Source organism: Oratosquilla oratoria, chromosome 5, assembly GCF_046742065.1.
Source record: "Oratosquilla oratoria isolate Oo_2021 chromosome 5, ASM4674206v1, whole genome shotgun sequence".
NCBI classification, from domain to species: Eukaryota; Metazoa; Arthropoda; class Malacostraca; order Stomatopoda; family Squillidae; genus Oratosquilla; species Oratosquilla oratoria.
The window spans coordinates 40294515-40318663 of record NC_134781.1 but is presented as its reverse complement, the minus strand read 5'-3'; the positions used below and the strand labels follow the sequence as shown (position 1 = coordinate 40318663).

Here is a 24149-nt window from a genome sequence, read left to right as displayed (position 1 = left end):
TATCGTGATGAGCGAGGAAAATGGAGGAGAAATAAGGAAGGATGAAGTGAAGGCAGTTGTTAAGATGATGAAAGCAGGTAAGGCACCTGGTCTGGATGGATGCCATGTAGAATGTCTAAAAAAAGGAGGTACAGTGATGGTGGACTGGCTGGTGAGGTTATTTAATGTTTGCTGGAGAGAGGGTAGGGTGCCGGAGGACTGGAGGAGTGCCTGTATAGTTCCACTTTACAAGGGAAAAGGGGACAAGTGTGAATGTAGTAGTTTCAGAGGGATTAGCTTGTTAAGTGTAGTTGGGAAGGCTTATGGGAGGATCTTGATTGAGAGGATTAGGAGAGGAACAGAGGGAGTAATTGGTGAGGAACAGTGTGGATTTAGGATGGGTAGAGGTTGTGTAGATCAGATCTTTGTGGTAAGACAGATACGTGAGAAAGCTATAGGAAAGGGGAAGGATGTTTTTTGGGCTTTTATGGATCTGGAAAAGGCTTATGATAGGGTAGACAGAAAGGCACTGTGGGAGGTTATGCAGATATATGGGATAGGAGGAAAGCTTCTAGGAGCTGTCAAGAGTTTTTATGAGAGTAAGCTTGTGTCAGGATTAGAAATGGAGAGAGTGAGTGGTTCGAGGTAAAGGTGGGACTTCGTCAAGGATGCGTTATGTCGCCCTGGCTGTTCAACTTATACATGGATGCGGTAGTGCGAGAGGTAAATGCAAGGGTAGTGGGTCAGGGACTGGAGATGGTTAAAGAAAATGGAGAAAAGTGGGAGGTGAGCCAGCTGTTGTTTGCTGACGACAGTGCGCTTGTGGCAGGATCGGAGGAGGGACTGAGGAAGTTGGTGACAGAGTTTGGGAGAGTATGTGATAGAAGAAAGCTAAAGATAAATAAATGTGGGTAAAAGTAAGGTGATGAGATGTACAAGGGGTGAAAGTGGCAGTAGACTGGAAGTGAGCATTAAGGGAGAGCGACTGGAGGAAGTGGATAGTTTTAGATACTTGGGAGCAAATGTGGCAGGAAAAGGTGGAGTGAAGGTGGAGGAAGAATGTAGATTGAGAGAAGCGAGTAAATGCCTTGGTGGATTGAAGAGTGTAATGAGGAATAGACATTTGGAAATGGATCCTAAGAGGAGACTGTATGAAGGAGTTATTGTGCCAACAGCACTGTATGGGGCAGAAACATGGAACATAGGAGAGGAAGAGAGAAGGAGTTTGAATGTGTTTGAGATGAAGGGTCTGAGAAGTATGATGGGGGTTACTAGGCTAGATAGAGTGAGAAATGAGGAGGTGAGGAGAAGAACGGGGGTGGGAAGGGAGTTGGGAGATAGGGTTGATGAAAGAGTATTAGGATGGTTTGGACACATGGAAAGAATGAGTGAAGACTAGTAAAAGAGGTATGGAAGGCAGATGAGGTGGATGGATGGGGTGAAGGGGGCTTTGGGGAAGAGGGGAATGTCTGTTGAGGAAGAACGGGAGAGGACAGAACACAGGGGTGAATGGAGAATGGTTGTATATGGATGATGTTGTGATGCATGAGGTAGAATGGGCGGGGGGATGGGGGGTGAGGTAGTATGTGTGAGCAAAATTTGACGCAGCCCGAAGGGATTTCTCCCCGTCTTCTCCTTTTATGCATGGGGGGATGGAGAGGGGGGGGTCGCCGATTTAATGAAGCGGCCTTGTTGTGGATGTGCTGTGTCTTGCGACACTGCTTCTGACCCAGGGCAGTGGACAAGGGGCAGGGATGACCCGTCATCCAGGAGGTGCTAAGATAAGAGGGAGGGTGGAGGGGTGTGGAGTGTATTCAGGGATGGAATGGGTGGGAATGATTTTATACCTTTTCCTTTTTGACTACCTCCCTTGTAAGGGGGAAAAAGCCTTGGTATATGTATGTATGTACCCTTCCTAATTGTTTCCTCTTTTCATCCATGTTTCTCTTTCTTTTCTCTAATCTCTGCCTTTTGTTGATAAGCTTGTTTAGTTCTACTCTATTTCGTCTCTCCTGCTTTTAATCTGCATGGTCCTTCTTCTTTTAATTAGGCCATTTGTAGCTTGGGAGTATTTGTTTTCTCTAATGTTTTTTGTACTTCCTACTTTCTCTGCCGATTCTCTAATGATATTCACTAAATTCAAATTAATATCTTCCACGGTGTCCTCATTAGTTCTTAGAGCTTCAAATCTAATTTTAATTTCTAACTGAAATTTATTATTATTATCCTTAACCTTTGCAAGGCTTATATTTTTTCTTAAAATTAGTTTATTTCTCTCAGCTCTGAAATTGAATTTAGCTGTGCAACCTACCATTCTATGGTCACTAGCTATGTTGACTTTATTTATCACCATAACATAGTTAACGCTTTTGCTCTCATCTCCTAATATAAAGTGTATTTCGTTCTTTGTTGTTCCATTATAGAACTAGGTAAATACATCCACCCCTCTGGGGAAAGCTGTTTTTTTCAGGTCTCTATAAATGTTCTTTTTGAGTTTCCTTCCATGTCCTCTTGTGTTTCTCTTATTCCAATTTAGTAAATCTTCTCTATCAAGGATTTCATACCTCTCATAATTCTGTAGATGGTCAACAAGTCACTTTTTTCTCTTCTTTGTTAAAGAGTTGGTAGTTCTAGTTTTGACAATCTTTCTTCATATAACAGTTTTGATACTGTTGGGGCCATCTTCATAGTTGCTCTCTGGCTTATCACAACCTTCCTTGTATTCTTTTTAGTACTGGGTGACCATAGTGTCACTGCATACTCCAATTTAGGCTTTATTAGTGTGACTAGTATTTTCTTTACCATTTCTTCATCCAAGTAAAAGCCACTTTTATTGACCTTAGCAAGTTATAGGTTTCAGCAACAATTTTGTTTATATGTTTGTCAGGGAACATATCTTTTGTGATGATCATTCCCAAGTCTTTTTCAGATCCCACTTTCTTTACTTTCTTTGCACCAATTTTATATTGTCTTGATATCCTTTTTTCACTTTTTCTAAATTCCATTATGCTACATTTCTTAATGTTGAAGTCCACTTCCCACTTCTGAATCCATTCCTAAACTTTGTTCAGATCTCTCTGTAGTGAATCATAGTCCATTTCAGTACTCACTTCTTTAACAATTTTGCATCATCTGCTAAGAAGCTCATGTAACATTCCACACCATCATCCATGTCATTCACAGAAATAGCAAACATTATTGGAGCCTTATGGAACTCCACTAATTACCTCTTCCCAAATAGAACTCTTATCTCTGAGCACTACCCTCATTTTTCTTCCATGCAAAAAGTCCTCCATTCATTCCAATTGTTTACATTGTATCCCTTCTATAGTTTCCAGTTTTCTTAGTTTTTATGAGGAACTTAATCAAAAGCTTTTTGTAGATCTAGGAACACACAACCCATTTGTCCCTTTCTTGTATTATGTCTAGTAGTCTTGCATAAAAACATATCAAATTTGTGGTACATGATCTTCACTGTCTAAATCTGAGCTGAGTATATTGTTCTCCTCCAGATGTTTTATCCATCTACTTTTTATAACTTTTTCACAAATTTTAGCTACCATGCTTGTAAAGGAAACTGATCTGTAATTTGTTGGGTCTTCCTTATTTCCTCCTTTATAAATTGTGGACTGGGAGAACTGTTTTCTATGGCAAGCAGTGACAAGTGAGCCTGTACAATGCCCTGCTTCTTCAAAGAGGAAAGATAAAGGTGCTGGGTACAAGTACATGGTTGAAAATATCAAGAAGTTCCATGGAATAAACCAGCTACCTTTCTCAGTAAATGCTGAGCAGTTAGATGAAGGTCATGGCATGGAAGAAACCCTTTTGTTACATAATGCTGTCAAGCTAAGATTAACATCAGGATGCTTCAAAGAGCAGTCAAGCACAAGAGTGGAACAGAAGATACAGCAAGTCCAATCAAAACTAGGTGACATTTTGTGTCATCTGATGACTCTGAGTCAGTATGCTTATTCTGTGATGAGAAGGGTGGGTCATCAACCTCCCAGCTGGATTACAAGGTCTGCCGAATTGCCACTGACCTCTGCGACACAAAAGTATTGTCAAAACTAGCTGCAGGAGATATGGTGGCAATAAAGGCACAATATCACACTCTGTAAAATTCTACAAACATGACAAACAGTATGAGAGAAATCAAGACAACGATCTAAGTAAGTCAAGTGCTCTGAATGGCATTGCATTTGCTGAACTGATATCATACATTGAGTCATATCGAGAGTCTCCTGAAACATGGCCTGTGTTCAAACTGCAAGCTCTTAAAAAATTCTATTCAGATAGAATTGAAGAGCTAGGTGCTGAGAATGGGCAGTTGCACACAACACTGTTTAAGGAATGTATTCTTGCTGCAGTACCTAATTTACAAGTGCAAAATAAGGGCAAGTGCTTCTGGCATTCACAAAAGATATTGGTCCTGCTTTAAACCACGCATGTGATACTGACTACGATACAGAGGGCATGTTGTTAGCAAAGGCTGTAAATATCATATACAGAGATATTTTCAAGACCAAGCAAATATTTAATGGTCAGTTTATAGAGAACTGTCAACAGAAATCTGTTCCAACAACACTGACTTCACTGATAAGCATGATACTGAATGGTCCAAATATCAAAGATCAGTTAGGCTTGGAAAGCATCAATTCACAGGCATCACTTACAATCTCTCAATTGGTTGCTTTCAGCACAGTGAAATCTAGGTATCTATCTGCTCTCGTTACGGGGCATGTCCGCCACAGCAGAGATCGTGAAACTCCAGCTTCAATCTATCTTGCATTAAAAGTGCATATAGTGAAACCAGAAAGCGCAAGCTGGCAGACACATTTCATAGTATGGGTCTTTGTATTTCATACCCAAGATTGCTCTCCGTGTCTGCAGATGTGGCAAACAGTGTTTGCCATATGTACAAAGCACAAGGGGTTGTGTGTCCTCCACAGCTGTCCAGTGGCGCATTCACAACAGCTGCTGTTGACAACATTGACCACAACCCCACTTCAATGGATTCTTTCCGTGGTGCCAGCATTTCCCTAGTACAGCATCCACAAGAAGGCAAGCTAGGTACTAAGAAAGACCATCCCATCATTACTGGGTTGGTGACCAATGAGAAACAAATATCCAGTCTTCCAACAAGCTTCACAAATGTTCAACCAGTTGAACATAAGAACATAGGAATGAAAGAGACTACAAGAAACCATAAGACCTAATCTAAGCAGTTCCATGTCCATTACCATCTGTCATCCCCATCCATAAAGTTGTCTAACAGTTTCTTAAAACAACTGATAGTTTCAGCGCTCACTACATGGTTACCAAGTCTATTCCATTCGCTGACCACCCTATTAGTAAACCAACTCTTGCCTATTTACTTTTTAAATCTAAATTTGTCCAGTTTAAGTCCATTACTGCAAGTCCTGCCCTGTTGTCTTAATATCATGACCTTGTTTGCATCACCCTTGTTAGAGCCTTTGATCCACTTAAACACCTTTATTAGATCACCCCACACTATGCGTCTTTCTAGAGAGTGTAAGTTAAGGTGCCTAAGCCTCTCTTCATAAGGTAAATTTCTGATACCATGTATCATTTTGGTCATTCTCCTTCGTACTGAATCTAGTGAATTTATGTCCATTCTATAGGATGGAGACCAAAACTGTACTGCATAGCCAAGGATCTAACACCAGAGTTTGATAATTACCTCTGCACTTCTATTCGTAACTGTCCTAGCAATGAAACCTAATGCTCTGTTAGCTTTATTTCTGGCACTAATGCACTGTTTCCTGGATTTAAGGTCTGGCCTCACTAGTTCTCCCAAGTCTCCTTGCACTCTGTTTTCTCTAAAAACATGTTATTTAAGCTATATCTATTTTCGGGGTTGTGTAGCCCTATGTTTAACACACTGTACTTTGAAATATTGAAGTTCATTTGCCATTTCAATGACCATGTGAACAATTAGTTAAGATCATCCTGCAGAATCTCAACGTCATCTCCTGACTTAATTAGGCATCCTATTTTAGTGTCATCCTCAAACTTAGTAGTATCACTATTAATCCCACTGTCCAAGCCATTTATGTACATTAATGAATAATAAAGGGCCCAAAACCAAGCCCTGGGGAACCCCACAGCTTGGTTTTTCTAGTTATTTACTATTTACCTGTTTGTTTATTATTTAACTATACCTATGCATTTATTCATATATTTTATTTGTTATTTACATTATAGTTTTTATTTATTCATTTATTATTATTGGGATATTTTTTTTTTGCATCCAACCTAGATATGGGCCAAAAGGTCTCCTGTTGGTACGCTCCGCCTTTGTAATCCTTTGAAGGATCCTGTATTCCCATTGGTACATGGACCTGCATGTCCCACAATACTGCCATCAAATACTAGTACTCCTGTGAAATGTGCTTGGTCAGAGAATGTGAGAAAGGTCCTGGACAAACCAGACCAGAATGAGTCAGATGCCGTCTTGTGGGCAGCCTTCCATGCCAATCTGCAGATGTCATGTCTGTATCCTGGCACAGTAGCCTTGATGCCACTTTTTTTTTTACAGAAATGGGATACACACCTGCAATGATTAAGCATGCCATGGATGTTGTAAGGGCAGTTAATCAGGCTGTGAATCCTGGTCAAGTTCCTGTGTTGGCAACAGACCAACCTCTCTTTGCCCTTGGCAAAATGATTCAGTGGGCATTTCTGGACAGTCACGGTGAAGGCAAGACTGTGCTGATGCTGGGATGACCTTCTTCAAGGTCCTCAGGAGACTTGCTGACAGACAGTGGATGGACCACAATCATATCAACTGTTGGTGTTGCAACTGGTGGTGTTACTGACTCACATCTCAAAGCAGCACACCTGACTAGGACACGTCATACCCACACTGTCACTGCAGCTACTCTCTACTTCTACAGTGCCAGGCCTATAAAAGTTACAAGCAAAGCATTTCCTCTGATGAAGATATTGTTGACTTTCATGAGTAGATCAAGATGTGTGCAGTGCATCCACGGTTCCAGTTTTGGAACTTAGTGCTGGAGATGGAGATGGATATTCTTCAGTATGTACAATCCCTTCAGAAAGGTGACTTCAAACAGTATTTTGAGTCACTAGTTAGATGCACCTTGGGAATTTTCTACAGATCACACCCACTATGCCAGGTGGTTGCCAATTCACATCCATGACATGTCAGGTCTGCAGCAGTCTCATCCTGCTGTTTCTGGAGTTCTTTGAGGGCAATTTTGTAGTCCAGAAAACGGATCACAGATTCTCTGCAATGGCACTAGATCAGGCACAGCCGCCCATGAGCAAGAAAATGCTCTGATCAAAGAAGAGGGTGGGGCTGTAGGCTTGACAAGCAATCCTGCAGCACAAAGACATTGGAAGATTGGTGGTCCAAAGGTCAGCAGACTCATCCACGACATTGAGAACAACATGAGCAGACACCAAGTGTTCAGAATTCCTTTGTGAAGGAGGTAACTGCTCTCATGAAGGTTATAGAAGATCTTGGAAGTCCTTTCCTTGAGGACGGCAATAATATGTTGACACATGACAGCAAGTTTGTCATCACTCAGTAAGCTGTAGAAATTTTTAAGGGTGTGTATGACTTGGGACACTGTCAGAATGAGACATTTGTAACTGAACGCATCACAACTCAAAATCAGTTACACAGCCGATCAAGAAGAACAAGCTGTCACTGTTCTCGAAGTCTTTCAAAACAGAAAAGTCAGGTATCTCCATTGAAGAATGACTGTGCATTATTCTCCAGGCTGTACATTGCCTGCCAATCTCAAGAGGGAAAGCTTGAGGAGTACTTCAAGTTTGAGAACCAACCATGGCCACCTTCTCTGTCAAAATCAGGGAAGATGAGATCAGGTAAAAAGTCTGACTTGCTCTCTCCCATGGTAAGTCTATCTAACTCTGACCACACAGTCCGTCAGGTTACTGCAGTTGTGCTGGATGGTGCTATGGTGGTGCACTCTCTAACTCCAGTTGCTTCAAAGACCTTCTCTATGTTATACAAGTCTTTGTGCCCCACATTCAAAACCTCTTGAAGAACATAGAGTAGATATTGTTTTTGATGTCTACAATAAACAAAGCCTCAAGACATCAACCAAGGAGAAGAGAGGCAGTGGTGTTTGCAGAAAAGTAACTCTCACCACCCAGATCCCAGGAAACTTGCAGAGTCTTCTCCGCAATAATGACAACAAAACTAAGCAGTTTTCTCTTCCTCTTGAACATGCTGCAGGTATTGAGGAGGACAACAAACAAGTTCTATATACTCTGAATGAGCAAGTGGTCTGCAACACAGCAGTGATGGACATGTCGTTCCTGGAACCCTGCACCCAGAGGGAAGCAGACACACGTACCATGCTGCATGTCATGGATGCTGACAACAAAGCCCACCAACGCATCCTCATCAGAACAGAAGACACTGATGTTGTTGTACTTGCTGTGGCATGTTTCCACCAGTTTAAGACCTCTGAACTGTGAATATCATTTGGGACTAGAAAGTCTCAAAGGTACACAGCCATTCATGAGATCATTGCGGCTCTGCCATCCATCCATCCAAGACCCAGGCTCTGGCATTCTTCCGTGCTTTCACAGGCTGTAATGTGACATCTTTCTTTGCTGGGAGAGGCAAAAAGAGTGCATGGGAGACATGGCATGCTTTCCCTGAGGCCACAGAAACCCTTTTCACTGTCAAACACACAATGTTAGTTGATGGAAAGCTCACTGGCTCTCATTTAGAGATTCGTGATGCTGTGGTATGACCACACCATTGAGCTCTCTAACATCAATGAAGCAAAGCAGATGTTCCCCAGGAAATCAAAGTCTCTGGAAAGCATTCCTCCAACAGAAGTTGTTTTAAAGCAACATACTCTAAGAGCAGCATTCCAAGGAGGCATGTGTGGGGTCAATCCCTGGAGAAAGATCCAGACTTGCCCATCCCTATCGCTCTTTGGATGGGAATGGGATGCAGCATGTTCCAGGTGGACACCAAAGTGATCTACCCTTCACCAAGCTCAACAAGCACATACAGTGCTCGACAAAAGTCATTAGTAGTGTTACCCAAGAACTTAAAAGTGAACCAAAACGTGTACTTGGAGCTTGTGTGTGAAAATTTACCTGAATCATTTGAAAAAACAGGTGCCACAGTTTTTCAGCAGGACGGTGCCCCCTGCCACACTGCTAAATCCATCACTACTTGGCTCAACGGCTGTGAAGTGAACTTTATAAAGGACTGGCCAGGTAATAGCCCTGATTTGAACCCAATTGAAAATTTGTGGCACATTATAAAGAAGAGGTTACAAGGCAAAGACGTCAGCTCTATACCCAAGCTCGAGGCAGCCATTCAGGAAATCTGGGATAATTTTGAGCCTACAACCCTCCACAACCTAGCTGCTTCACTTCCACGTCGTCTTGAGGCTGTGTTAAAGCGCAAAGGACTCCCAACCAAGTATTAGGTGAGTAAAAATCCAATAAATATAATGATTAATTAAATTTTTGTGCATTTTTGTTTAGATTCGCTGAGGCGCCGCGAACTTTTGTCGAGCACTGTATGTGCTATGAACTGATATGCTGCAAATGCAAGAAGTCTTGCAAAGGTCTGAGTAAATGCAGCAAAGCACGGCTCAAATGCACTATGCTATGCAACTGCAAAGTGGACCATTTCCAAACTTAGGCACCTTAAACTGAAGCTTTTTGTGACTTATATGCACCACTTGATAAATTAACAGTATTCATTCTGGTTTTGTGGCGAGTGGTTATGAAGTTCAAAGTTATGTAACAAACAACAAAACAACTTGTTTTGTCATTTGTAAAGATGATTGCTGTCATTCAGTCTGTTTACTTGTTGGAATGAATGTTCAATGTTAACTGCTGTGTTTATTGTACATATTCAGATAAATAATTCTTCAAGAACACATGTATATCAAATACAGATGCTCCTCTACTTACGTTCATTCGTTTTACGTTTTTTCGATTTTACGTTTGAACTGACTGTAAAAAAAGAAATTGTACAAAAAAAAAATTGAGTGAATTTTTTAGTTTAGCGCGCTCTCCGTAGTTCAAACGATACTTACGCATGACGCTGTGTCCATTGTTTACATGGCACAAACGACAGACTGAACGTGCCTTGCCTCATCCTCCACCATCTCAATTTATGTTGCTTGAATTTAATTTATTTGAAATTAATGTTATTATTTTACAATGGTATGTGTATAATTAATGATTTAGGGGTGTTTTATAAGATACGGTAATAGAATTTATGGATGTATAGTACAGTAACAACTTACATTCATTTTCAACTTACGTTCGGCCGTTCGGAATGTAACTAAAACGTAAGTTGAGGAGCATCTGTATTTGATCCACTGTGGTGGAAAATTTCAGCTTTTATATTGACAAAATGCACAAAAAAAGCCCAGGTCCTTTCACAATTATATTCAGAGGTTGCAACAAAAAAACTGCAGTTTGGTCACTAGGGGGCTCTGATTACATTTTTTTATCAAGAGATAGTTCTTATTATATATTTTTGAAACCTGCCAAGTTTCATATTCCTAACTTAAAAAATAAAATATCTAAGACCATTTAATTAATTTCTGTGACGTCCGCCACATGGTAAGATGTTAGTTCCTGCTGTGGCCACCAAGGGACTCTGACAGCTTGCCTCCACATCCAAAAATGTTCACCTAGGGTTACTCTATAAGTGTGCCAGGTTTCATGCTTTTCCCCACAATATGGGAAAAGCCAAGAACTGTTGCTAGCTACTGTGATTTGTGAGTGTCCAGTTACTGAAACTCTAGGCAACTAATTATCATAACCATAACAGGAAAGCCAAGATGATTAAATAAAATTAAAATACTATAACACCTTAAGTAACTACAATATACATAAGTTTCATAAGGCCCTACCTTGTAATCTGCTGGATCCAAGGATCTAAGAAACTGTATATCATCTTCTATTTCAACTTCTTCCCGCTCTTCCTCTTCCGATTCCTCTTCAGATTCACAGACACTAGATGTTCTTTGCTCACGGAGTCGTCTGGATTCATACACATGGAACCATTTCCCAACTGGTTCAACTTCAATTTGGATCAAGGCTACAAAAGAGAGAGAAAAAAAAAAAAACATTATACATCTTCTAGTTCATTCTAAGCCTTTTAAATACCTATCAGTACCTTTACGGTAACCAATTGCAGATGTGGAAACCTCAGTAATAGGGAATCAAGGGAGACAAATTTTTCATTTGTTTAAAGCTATGACCACAAACTGGAAAAAGGTGAAAAGGTTTGTATAGTATAGAATAATAACAATGTTGTCCCATTGATCACTATGATGTGATAACTGAAATGTGTAAAATATGTGCAATATGCATCTACTCACACATTACAAAATAAATACATGCATACATACCAAAGGATCACCTTATAAAGAGCATGGTTGTGTCAAATCATACATTCACCTTACAACTATCCAAAACCAACTCATCACATCTCCCATCTTAGCACCAAGTGAATGATGAGTAATCCCTATCCACTGCCACACTGTTTGGGTTCAAAAGAAATGGAGTAAGACAATGCCTTCACAGCAGGGCCTGACAGCCAGAGCAGATTTATTCCCACTGCTTCATTACATACAAACCCCCACCCCCACACCTTCATCCACTTGAAAAGTTGACAAAGCCGGCAAGAACAACATCCCTTCAAGTCACATCATTATTTCATCCATTGAAAGTCACTTTTCATCCACTTATTTTTTGCATTCTCTCTTCCTCCCTACTCCATCCATCCACATCACTCGTGGTTTTCCTATCAAGTTCATTCCATCTACTGCTTCCCACATTTTTTCTGATTGCCTTTCCTTCACTCATTATTTTCATATGCCCAAACCACCTCAGCACTTTATGATCAATCTCATATAACAATTCTTCATCTCATTCTCTGCCTTAACTTCATATTTCTCCCTCTATCCATCTCTGAACACCCACTATGCTTCTTGAACATTTAAACTCCATCTAGTTCATGCTTTTCATTTCTGCCTCCCATAAATTCGAAGTATCTGCCCCATACAGTGCTGTGAGTACAATCAGTCACCCACAAACCTCTCTTTGTATTCATTACCAGATACCTATTTCCCAAAACATATATACAAATGTATAGTGTTGCTATTTCAAGACTGCATAAAATGTGTCCCAGTGTGGAGGAAGAAGTGCACTGGGGTGGACTATGTGCATGCAAACAAGGTAAGCTGCTGGAATGGATGAAGGATTTCTTAACTGGGAGAAAAATGAGAGTGGTACTTAGAAACAAATATTTGAACTGGGAAGATGTGAAAAGTGGCATCCCGCAAGGCTCTGTATTGGCTCCTTTAATGTTTGCCATATATATAAATAATATGGATGAGGGTGTAAATTGTTACATGAACTTCTTTGCTGACAATGCTAAATTACTAAAGAGAGTAAGAACAGAAGAAGATTGCGGATCGCTACAAGAAGACCTAAACAAAATATGGGAATGGAGTCGGAGAAGTGAGATGAACTTCAACATTAAAAAATGTATCATAGTGGAATCTGGAAAAAGCAAAAACAGAGTATTGAGTCAATATAAAATTGGAAACAAAGAAGTCAATAAAGTCAATTCAGAAAGGGACCTGGGAGTAATCATCTCAAGTGTCTTGACACCTGATAAACATGTCAATAAATTATTTGGGGAGACTTATAACTTAAGATAAATGAAAGTGGCCTTCAACTACATAGATGAGAAGATGGTAAAAATAATAGTTGTTACACTGATAAGACTTAAACTAGAATATGCTGCAACACTGGGTACCTAGCACAGAAAAGAGCACAAGAAAATTAGAAAGAATTCAAAGAGCAGCAACAAAAATTGCACCTACACTGTCAAATCTGACATACGAACAAAGATTGGAGAAATTACTTATGTCAACACTGGAACAGAGAAGTGAAATAGGTGATTTGTTGACCATTTACAGAATAATGAAAGGGGTGGAAATTCTCGATAGAGATAACTTATTAAAGTGGGACAGAAGAGAAACAAGAGGACATGAAAAGAAACTAAAGAAAGACAGCTACAGAAGTGACCTGAAAAAAAAAAAGCTTCCCACATTGTGATCGATGTCTGGAACAAACTAAATGGAGAAACAGTGAATGCCAGAACTGTACACATTTTAAGAATAAACTGGATGTGGAGAGACACGAAAACGGGTCACTACGAGCATAACTCTCATCCCGTAAAATAGAACAAGGTAAATACGCGTGTATTTACCTTGTTGTATTATACAGGAAGGGGAGCTATGCTTGTGGTGACCTGTCTTTGTATCTTGCAACATCTAGTTTGTTTTTAAATTCTTGTATGGTGTTAACACACGCAATTGTTTCATCCAATTTTTTCCCGAAGTCTACCACTCTGTGTGGAAAGCTGTTTTTTCAGATCTCTTCTATAAATATAATATTTGAGCTTCTTTTCATGTCCCCTTGTTTTTCTTCTATCCCAATTTAATAAGTCTTCTCTGTCAATGACTTCTATGCCTTTCATGATTCTGTAAATGGCCAACAGATCGCCTCTTTCTCTTCTTTATTCCAGAGTTGGTATTTCCAGTTTGGACAATCATTACTCATATGTCAGTTTTGAAAGTGTTGGGGCCATCTTTGTCATTGCTCTTTGGATTCTTTCTAGTTTCCTTATATTCTTTTTGTACTGGGTGCTCATAGTGTTGCTGCGTACTCCAGTCTTGGTCTTATCAGTGTAACTAGTATTTACTTTACCATTACCTCATCCAAGTAATTAAAAGCCACTTTTATTGATCTCAATCAATTGTAGGTTTCTCCGACTATTTTGTTTATCTGCTTGTCTGGGGACGTGTCTTATGTGATGATTACTCCTAGGTCCTTTTCAGAACCAACTTTCTTTACTTCCTTTACACTGATTTTATACTGTCCTGATATTCTTTTTTTACTTTTTCCAAATTTCATTATACTACATTTCTAAATGTTGAAGTCCACTTCCCACTTCAGACTCCATTCCCAGACCTTGTGATCTCTCAGTAGCAATTCACAATCTTTTTCTGTACTTTCTTTCTTTAGTAGTTTTGTGTCATCTGCAAAGAAGTTCACGTAACATTCTACACCTTCATCCATGTCATTTACATATATAGCAAACATTATTGGAACCAGTACTGAACCCTGTGGGACTCCACTTACCATTTCTTCCCAAATAGAGTTTAAATCTCTGAGCTCCACTCTCATTTTTCTCCCATGCAAGAAATCTTCCATCCATTTCAATATAGTTTTCTGTGTATACTGCCAGTTTCAAGTTTTCTTAATTTTTTTTTGTGTGGTACTTTATCAATCATCTTTTGTAAGTCCAGGAAAGCACAGTCTGCCCATCTGTCCCTTTCTTGCATTATATCTATTAATCTTGAATAGAAACAGATCAAATTTGTGGCACATCTTTCTTTTGTGTGTGTGTGTGTGTATATATTTACCTAGCTGTATCTTACGGGAAGGGGAGCTATGCTTGTGGTGTCCCATCTCTGTATCTCAGTATCTAAATTGTTCTTAAATTCATGTATGGTTTTTGCACACACTATCATTTCATCCAGTTTGCTCCATACATCCACCACTCTGTGGGGATAGCTGTTCTTTCTCAGGCACTTCTAAAACTGTCCTTTTTGAGTCTCCTTCCATGTCCTCTTGTATTTCTCATATACCCTTCAATATTAAGGCCTTCCATACATCTCATGATTGTATAGATAGTTAACAAGTCTCCTCTTTCTCTTCTCTGTTCAAGGGTCAGTAACTCTGGTTTTGACAGTCTCTATTTGTATGACAGTTCTGAAAGTGTGGGGGGGTACCATCTTTGTATTTGCTCTTTGGATTCTTTTAATTTTCCATATGTTCTTTTTGGTACTGGATGACCATAATGTTGCTGCATACTCCAGTCTTGGTCTTATCAGTGTGACTAATATTTTCTTCACCGAAATATTTCTTCATCCAAGTAAGTAAATACCACTTTTATTTATCTTAGTAAGTTGTAGGTTTCTCCAACAATTTTACTTATCTGTTTATCAGGGGACATGTCCTTTGTGATGATTAATCCCAGGTCTTTCTCAAATTCCACTTTCTTTCTTTTCTTTTCACAGATTTTATATTGTCCTGATATCCTGTTTTTACTTCATCTGAAATTAACATTTATATTAGTATAAGCCACTTTTAATTTTCTGCACTCTCCATCTCTTTCTTTGTTCCTTTCATTTCCTTTTCTTGAACATACCAATTTCTTAGTATCATGTCTAACACTCTCCAAAAGAACTTCTTTTTTTTGGTCACCATTTTTTTTTTTTTTTTTTTTTTTTTTTTTTTTTTTTTTTTTAGATTCACTTCTTCATGTCTTCTCTCTTTCTCTTTCCTCAAGGTTCATATCTCTTTATCTCTTTTTATCCATACAGCTTTATAGTGCTCAGTATTTCCAAACTTACCTGTTTTTGATAGTATCTCTCACACTGTCCCTTGTGACCTTAGTTTGATCCTAAGGGGTCAATTTCCTTCTACATACTTTCCTATTCTATCCACTTCCTCGATTTCCTTTTATAATTCTTGCTCTTTGTCTTGTACTACTCTCATATCTCTCATGAATCTAACTGGGTTCCTTTTTTCTTTTAGACTATACACTACTATACACTTCTTTTTGTCTACTGTCTCTCTCATCAAATTTTCCTTTTCTGGATTACCTGAATGACTGTTTCCTTAGCATTCTCCTGCATTTGTTGCTGAAAAGTTTCCTTAAAAAATACCTTATCTTTTTTGTGATCTTTTCATTCCTTTTTGAGTTGTAGCATCTTTTCCTCACCTATACTTCCTCCAATTTTCTCAGTCATATTCTTCATTTGATCATTCACCTCTTTTATGGTCATTTTATTTGTGGTGTCCTTGCTTTTCAATTCTACATTTTCATGTTTTACCTCAACCAATTCTTTTTATAGGGCCTTCACTTCTCATTTGCTCTCCTTAATTCATTAATTTCTCTGCAATATACATCTACATCCATAATTCTACTCAAGCTACCTCTTTCATGTCAAAATCCTGAAAATGGCCTTTCTTCATAGTTATTTAATAATCTCCTTATGCCTAATGGGGTTTCATTGCTCCACCACCCGGGGTATCATCTGGCCTCTTTTCATTCCCTTCCATCTTTCAATATTCCCTATTTTCACTATATTAGCTTACATCGGGCAACCACAAGTACTCCCCCTTCCCATTCAACACAACCTAGGTATTCTGATACTTTAGCATTGATGAGAGGTTTTGTTTTTAATGTAGTCCCCAGGAACACCAATTGCTGACATGTTGACAGGCTGATGGTCAATGAGTGTGTGTATTTACCTAGTTGTATCTTATGGGAAGGGGAGCTATGCTCGTGGTGTCCAATCTTTGTATCTCGTAGTGTCTAGTTTGCTCTTAAATTCGTATATAGTTTTTGCACACACTATTGTTTTATCCAGTTTGTTCCAAATATCCACCACTGTGTGTGGGAAGCTGTTTCTTTAGGTCTCTTCTATAACTTTCCTTTTTGAGTTTCTTATCATGTCCCCTTGTATTTCTCTTATCCCAGTTTAGTAAGTCCTCTCTATCAAGGACTTCTGTGCCTTTCATGATTTTGTAAATGGTCAGCAGGTCATCTCTTTCTCTTCTTTGTTCCAAAGGAGGTAATTTCAATTTAGCCAGTCTCTCCTCATATGACAGGTTTGAAAGTGTTGGGGCCATTTTTGTGGTTGCTCTCTGGATTTGTTCAATTTTCTTTATATTCTTTTTGGCACTGGGTGACCATAGTATCACAGCATACTCCAGTCTAGGCCTTATTAGTGTGACTAGTATCTTTTTTGACCATTTCTTCATCTAAATAGGTAAAAGCCACCTTTATTGATTTTAGCAAGTTGTAAGATTTTCCGACAATTTTGTTTATCTGTTTATCAGAAGAATATCATTAGTTCGTCCACATTTGGAATATGCTGTTTCTATATGGTCACCAAATCTCATTAAAGACATTGACAGATTGGAATATGTACATTTGCGAGCCACAAAACTGATTCCAAATATCAAAAATAAATCATACAAAAATTGACTAAAACATATGAATCTGTTTTCCCCCCAAAAAGCATAGACTCAGAGGTGACTTGATACAGGTTTTTAAGATTCTAAAGGGAACTGACAACATCAAAAGTGACAACATTTTCACACTGAATGAGAATCAGACAAGAAACAATGGTCTCAAACTGTCCAGAAATAGATTTAATTTGGAAGTGGGTAGATACAACTTTGCCAACCATGTAGTTAATGAATGGAATAAACTTCCTGCAGAGGCAGTGCAATGTAGTTCAGTTCAAAGCTTTAAGAATCATTTACCGTATTTTCCGGCGTATAGTGCGCGACTTTTTTCCGTTGGAAGGACCTAAAAATGGGGGGTGCGCGTTATCCGGTGGTGCGCATTATCTACGTCCTATGATAAAAATTCTGCGGCTGTGTGTGTAATTTTTTTCACAACAACGTGACGATGTTGGCCGTCACAAAGTCGGGACGGCACACTTCTCCGTGACGTTCCGTGAGAACAAGAAGAACAGCCATGGTGACATGAAAGAATACGACAGCATGGGCTACCGTATATAAATATTTGGTATAGGTAGGTATCTATCGAATCTTATTTTTCATGTTTAAATAGGCCTAAACACCATGAAACCTGATCAATATTCATGATATTTGCCCATGTTCACAGCATCCTAGTTTGAATTTTTATGTTGGCTTTGTTGCTTCACTTTAGGTATGGTACAAATTCCGTTGCGGCCGTTCATAAACTCGTGTCAAACACCTGACTACAACACCCTCTTTCGGGAGTTATATTAACTAACCGTCACCTCAATGAGAGACTGTCCTATTTCACCACTGTCATTGCAGGTTCAAAGCTAAAATGAAACAGTCTGTAGTTTGTTTCAGTATTAAATAAAAAATGGTAAAGACGAATTATTTCCTCGATATAAAATGAACATTTTCTGTAAAAATCCCGAAATTTTTCTGTATATTTTACTTTCAATAACCTTTTTTTTAGATCATATTTCCTACAAACTATTTAAGCTACAAAGTAATAAGGGACCAACGCACAACATGAGTCATATACCGGTACATGTAGTTCCGACTTTTTCTTAGTTGTGTCCTGATTGATGCCTAAACTGACACTTAATTTAGTGACAAATCAACAGATTTCCCAGCGGTGGCTCTAGCCAATGAAAAATACTTCTCCATGTAACCTCGTTCACATGATATAAATACCGAGGTAAAACTGCGTTATAGACAAATGCGATCGGGCATGCGCGTTATACGTCGGTGCGCGCTATCTGTGTACTGAGATAACGAAGTGTATAGGTGCGCATTATAACCCGATGCGCATTTTAAGCCGGAAAATACGGTAGACACCTAAGCAAGATGCTGTAATGACTATATATCATTTCATATTATTTGTTTTGTTATCATTTGTCTTCTTGTTTATTATTATTTGCTTGATTCCCATTTATTATTAGTTATATGTCAATTTATTATTATTTAATATTTACCTGTTTATTATTTAACTATACCTATGCATTTGATTTGTTTACATTATTATAGTTTTTATTCATTTATTTATCATTATGATTTTTTTTTTTTGCATCCGACCTAGATATGGACCAAAAGGTCTCCTGTCAGCATGCTCTGCCTTTGTAATCCTTTGTAAAATCATTTGAGATAATTACTCCCAGGTCTTTTTTAGATCCCACTTTCTTTACTTCCTTTGTTCCAATTTTATATTGTCCTGATATTCTTTTTTTAATTTTTCTGAACTCCATTATGCTACATTTATGTTGAAGTCTACTTCCCACTTTTGGCTCCATTTCCAAACCTTGTTTAGGTCCCTCTGTAGTGATTCACGACCTGTTTCAGTATTCACTTTCCTCAGCAATTTAGCATCACCAACAAAGAAACTCATGTAACAATCTACATCTTCATCCATGTCTTTCACATAAATGGCAAACATTATTGGAGCCAATACCAATCCCTTTGGAACTCCACTAATCACCTCCTCCCAAACTGAACACTTCTCTGAGCACTACTCTCATTTTTCTGCCATGCAAGAAATCCTCCATCCAGTTTAGTAATTTATCTCGTATTCCTCCCATGTTTTCCAGATTTTTTAATAAAAAAAAATTTGGTACTTTATCAAAGGCTTTTTGTAAGTCCAGGAAAGCACAATCAGCCCATCCATTTCTTACTTGTATTATATCTATTAGTCTCGAGTAAAAACAGATTAAGTTTGTGGCACATGATCTTCCATGTCTGAATCCAAATTGTCTCGGGTTTATTATACAGTTTTCTTCCAAGTGTTGTATCCAGCTATCCTTGATCATTTTTTCCACAAATTTTGGCTACAGTGCTTGTAAGGGAGACTGGTCTGTAATTTGTTGGTTCTTCTTTGTTTCCTCCTTTATATATTGGTATAATATTGTCATTTTTCCAGTCCTTTGGTATTTTTCCTTCTTTGAGTAAGCAACTTATTATGTTATATATTTTGTCCATTAATTCTTCTTTACATTCTTTTAGTATCCAATTTACAATTCCGTCTGAGCCGTCCGATTTCCTGACATCAATGTTCATTAGTTGATCCATTATTTCTTTTTGTATTATTGTTATTTCCCTCATGGGGGGTGATCATACTTCAATTCCTTCATCCCAATGCTGTACTTTTTCTCTAGTGAAAACCGACTTGAAGTGGTTGTTCATCAAACTGATCCCTCTGAAACTACTAAACTCACATTTGTCCGATTTTCCCTAGTTAAGTGGAACTATATGGACATCCTCCAGTCCTCTAGCACTCTACCCTCCCTTAGACACACATTAAACACCCTAACTAGCCAGTCCACTATTACTGTACCACCCTTCTTCAGACACTCCACATGACACCTATCTAACACAGGTGCCTTACCTGCTCTTATTTTAATAACTACATGCACCTCATCTTTTATTCTTTCTCCTCCATTTTTCTCACCCATTGCAGTCATATTCTTAGTGCCTCCCACTGTTACCACCCCTTCCTTATCCTCCTTCACATTTAACAGCTCCCTATATTACTCTGCCCATCTTCCCCTTACCACCTCCTTTTCTGTTATCTCTTCATCTGCACCTTTTACCTTTTCTTTTTTACTAGTGAAAGTAAAATACTGGAAAGCATTACAAAATTGTTAATCAACTCTATATATGATAACTGGAAATTAATTTTATAGATCAAATTGGAGCCATACCTGAATATGAGTTTAGATATGATAAACTGGAGAGATGTGACACCATGAGCATTACTGTTTTCCTATATCCTACAATTAGGTAAATTCATACATGAAAACATTTAATACTTCTTGATGACCACAATGGAAATAAGTTTCAAATTGGTTTTGGTGCCATCCTCACAATTCTATATTTATTCATATATATGTGTATTCAATTGCAAAATAAAAACTAGACAAAAATAAACTATATACAGATGTGGATCTTTTCTACTTAAACTATATTTTCTATTCAATTTATTTTCGACATCAATCTTTGTTGCAAATATCAATCATTTGATATAAATGGCAAAGTAGAGGGGCCTTAACCACTTCAGTACAATGACACCCACACAGGTGTCATGAGGTATGAGTAGGTACACGAGGATGACTGCGTTGGCATCTCGATTATATTTTTTTGCAGTTGTACATGAGTTACCCCCGGATTCTGTGAACTAGTTTGATCATGTTTTCTGTGTTTATAATTACTCAGAGTAAAAGAGAATAAGTATTACAGCAGCGACCTTATATATTATAATCATAATGTAAGTAGTGTGATGAATATGTTTGGCAGCCAATGCTGTGCACATAAATTTGAGTCATACTGAAGTGGTTAAGTATACCAGAATAGAAGGCAAATAGGTCACACTTACCACAATATTAAGAACTTCCCTAAAACAGAGTAATGCTATGCCTTGAATGTGCAAATGTAAACATTTATTATGAAGGACAGAGTGATGGCCACACCCATTAATACATGGGAAAGAACTTTCTGAGAATATAGTGATCTTTGGTAGTTTAGAGTGAGAGTTATGCAAGGGAGTCAAGCAACCCTAAACAAAACAGGCAGTTTATTCGTCTTGTGGCTCTGTTGTCATCCATAGTATTGTATTTTCAAGCCCTGTATGCAGAAAAGTACAAACGTACCAAGAAGCATATAATAATTATATGCTTCTTGGTACGTTTAATAATTCTAGTGTCAATATCTTAATCACCCACATGCTTAGCATTGATATTCAAATCAGGAAATTTTTTGTGATAAACATGTACGTAACAGGATAATAATGTTAACTGATAGATATCATGACCTCTCCATTCCTCCTGATATTTTCTTTACATTGTCTTCTTTGGCTGGATACACATATATACCTAAAACTGACATTCTTATCTATTAGCTTCACCTGAAATGAAAGCATGGAGTCTTCTCTATACTATGACCCTCTATATACCACTCACCAATACATCTGATCAATAATTGACAAACAGTCGTAAAATACTACTTAATTACTTAATTAATGAACTCAGGTCATTTTTTCTTACGTCAATTCAAACAATTCTATCACTCACATGGCAATTCTGCATGCTTAGCCACTAATTAATCCTGTTAATCTACAGTATCGAACGTAAACAGTAAATATATATAAACTTACGTGTTAATTTTCTTTTTATTGTAATTACAACATTATTCTCTTCTGTATCGGCGTCAGTTGTCATCCCGAATTTATTTTTTAAAACCCCAACAGAATATGATTGAGCCGATCTACCCTACTTGTGTTTTGTTTTGAAATGTAAGTACCACACACTTTTACTGCGTTCGGAACAGCTTGTCCAAAAGTTCTATTGGACCGGACTAGTTGCAAAGTGGCCCGGGCAATTTGAGAGCAACAGGGATTGCCCATGAAAGAAAAGAGTGGATGTAATTTCATTGCATAGGCTACTCTAGTTATTTTCCTGACACAATATGAACACAAAATGCTGTTTCCAGAGAGGTAGCCAAATTTTCTTGAAAGGGTAGTAAACGAGTTTGTGTATGTTTACTGAACTGCACTGAGAGCGCTCATGGGGTCGCGTTTCTGTCTCCTTATGATCGAACATTTCATCCAGGCGTGGAAAATTAACAGAGAATAGTTATTAGTATGTGATGAGGACAGAAAAAAAGAGGATGAATGATGTTTAAGAATATAGGTTTCTGCATTCATGATTTCATGCGTTAACTTATGGAATGAATTACAGGAAACAATCTGGGAGGAAAACATGAATGTATTTTTGTCTAAAAGGTGAATAAAATAGTCTGACGTAGCCTCTTTCTTGTAAATAATCGATAAATATATCAACCATTTCGATTCCACCGCTGAACAAATACCTTTTCTCAAACCATTCTATGACTCGCGCAACTGCACCAACCTCTACCATATCATTCCTGCAAATGTTTCCATCTTCTGTTTGGGCTCCCTCTTCTACGTTTTCCATTTCGTGGCGCCCAGTCAATAGTAGACTTGCTCCATCGCTTATCATTATTTCGCTCTGCTTTCCATGCCCAACATAAAAGAGTCTGGGAGGACCTTTCAGTGTGCGTGGATGTGGTACAGATGATAGTAAAAGGGAAGAAATAGGCAGTATGGTCCAGTCATATTAGTCACATTTCAGATAAATGAATAGCCTATATATATATATATATATATATATATATATATATATATATATATATATATATATATATATATGTTGAGACATTCTGACAGGTTGATGTAAGCGGAATAGGAAACACAGGAGTCTTAGTCTTGAGTTTATTCCTGACTAGTTTCGCAGGTATGCTTTTTCAAAGGAATATGTGTACAAACGGGCTGTGGGCATTATATACATGGGGTGGACCTCACCACCTCTCCGAGTTGCCATAGTTGGTGGCGAATGTGAACATCACATTGTGGCTCACGTAACAATGAAGACATTTTTACAATTAAATATGAAAACACTAATACCAAAGAAATTATTAATAGAAAATGTAACAATAGTAGTGATAACGATGAAGATAAATAATTAATTAATAATATTAACTATCATTTTTGTTATTTTTGTTAATATTATTAATTATTTATCTTCATCGTCATCACTACTATTGTTACATTTTCTATTAATAATTTCTTTGGTATTAGTGTTTTAATATTTAATTGTAAAAATGTCTTCATTGTTACGTGAGCCACAATGTGATGTTCACATTCGCCACCAACTATGGCAACTCGGAGAGGTGGTGAGGTCCACCCCATGTATATAATGCCCACAGCCCGTTTGTACACATATTCCTTTGAAAAAGCATACCTGCGAAACTAGTCAGGAATAAACTAAAGACTAAGACTCCTGTGTTTCCTATTCCGCTTACATCATATATATATATATATAATATATCTATATATATATATATATATGTATATATATGATTTTATGCCTTTCCCTTTTTGGCTACCACCCTTGTAAGGGGGAAAAGCCTTGGTATATGTATATGTATATATATATGTAGAGACATTGGGACAAATTATGGGAAAGGTGGAGGGGGAAACACGGGTCTTTATCTGATTATCGAGTTTATTCCTGACCGGTTTCGCTTACAATAGCTTCTTCAGAGGAGTGTTACTCTGGGTCGAAGTTGGCGGTGTATATAGTGAGTCAGGCCCACGTTCCCTCCTTGTGGAGTGGTTGGTGGCTGGTTCCAGTACATGTCAAACAGCACCGGTACAATATAATACAATAATAGTAATATAATAATAATACAACACAACACGATCTATGATACAATATACAATATAAATTATAATATATAATATAATATACCAAATCATATCATGGTATATCACATTATAATACAACATAATAATTAGCATCGATACATAATCAATAATAATAAGAATAAATATACGAGTTTTGAAAAATGGAAATACATATGAAAATAAATGTCACCGTGATGTTTTGTTACCGTGTTATGTCTGAGTTGTCCTGGGCGTCTTTCATTCCGTCCACTCCATTTCTCCCATCTCCCGG

General features: G+C 38.1%; 1 protein-coding gene across 1 annotated transcript in view; it reads right to left on the bottom strand.

Annotated features, from left to right (window-relative positions):
* The window catches only part of LOC143025476 (dnaJ homolog subfamily C member 2), a 122990-nt gene extending 101001 nt beyond the window's left edge, over positions 1-21989 (bottom strand). The window contains exons 1-2 of the mRNA XM_076185198.1: positions 21767-21989; positions 10893-11080 (exon numbers count right to left, since the gene is read on the bottom strand). Coding sequence (XP_076041313.1) covers positions 10893-11080; positions 21767-21830 — 252 coding nt within the window. The 5' untranslated portion in view covers positions 21831-21989. The remainder of the gene's footprint in view (positions 1-10892; positions 11081-21766) is intronic.
* Between the last annotated feature and the right edge of the window lie 2160 nt (positions 21990-24149).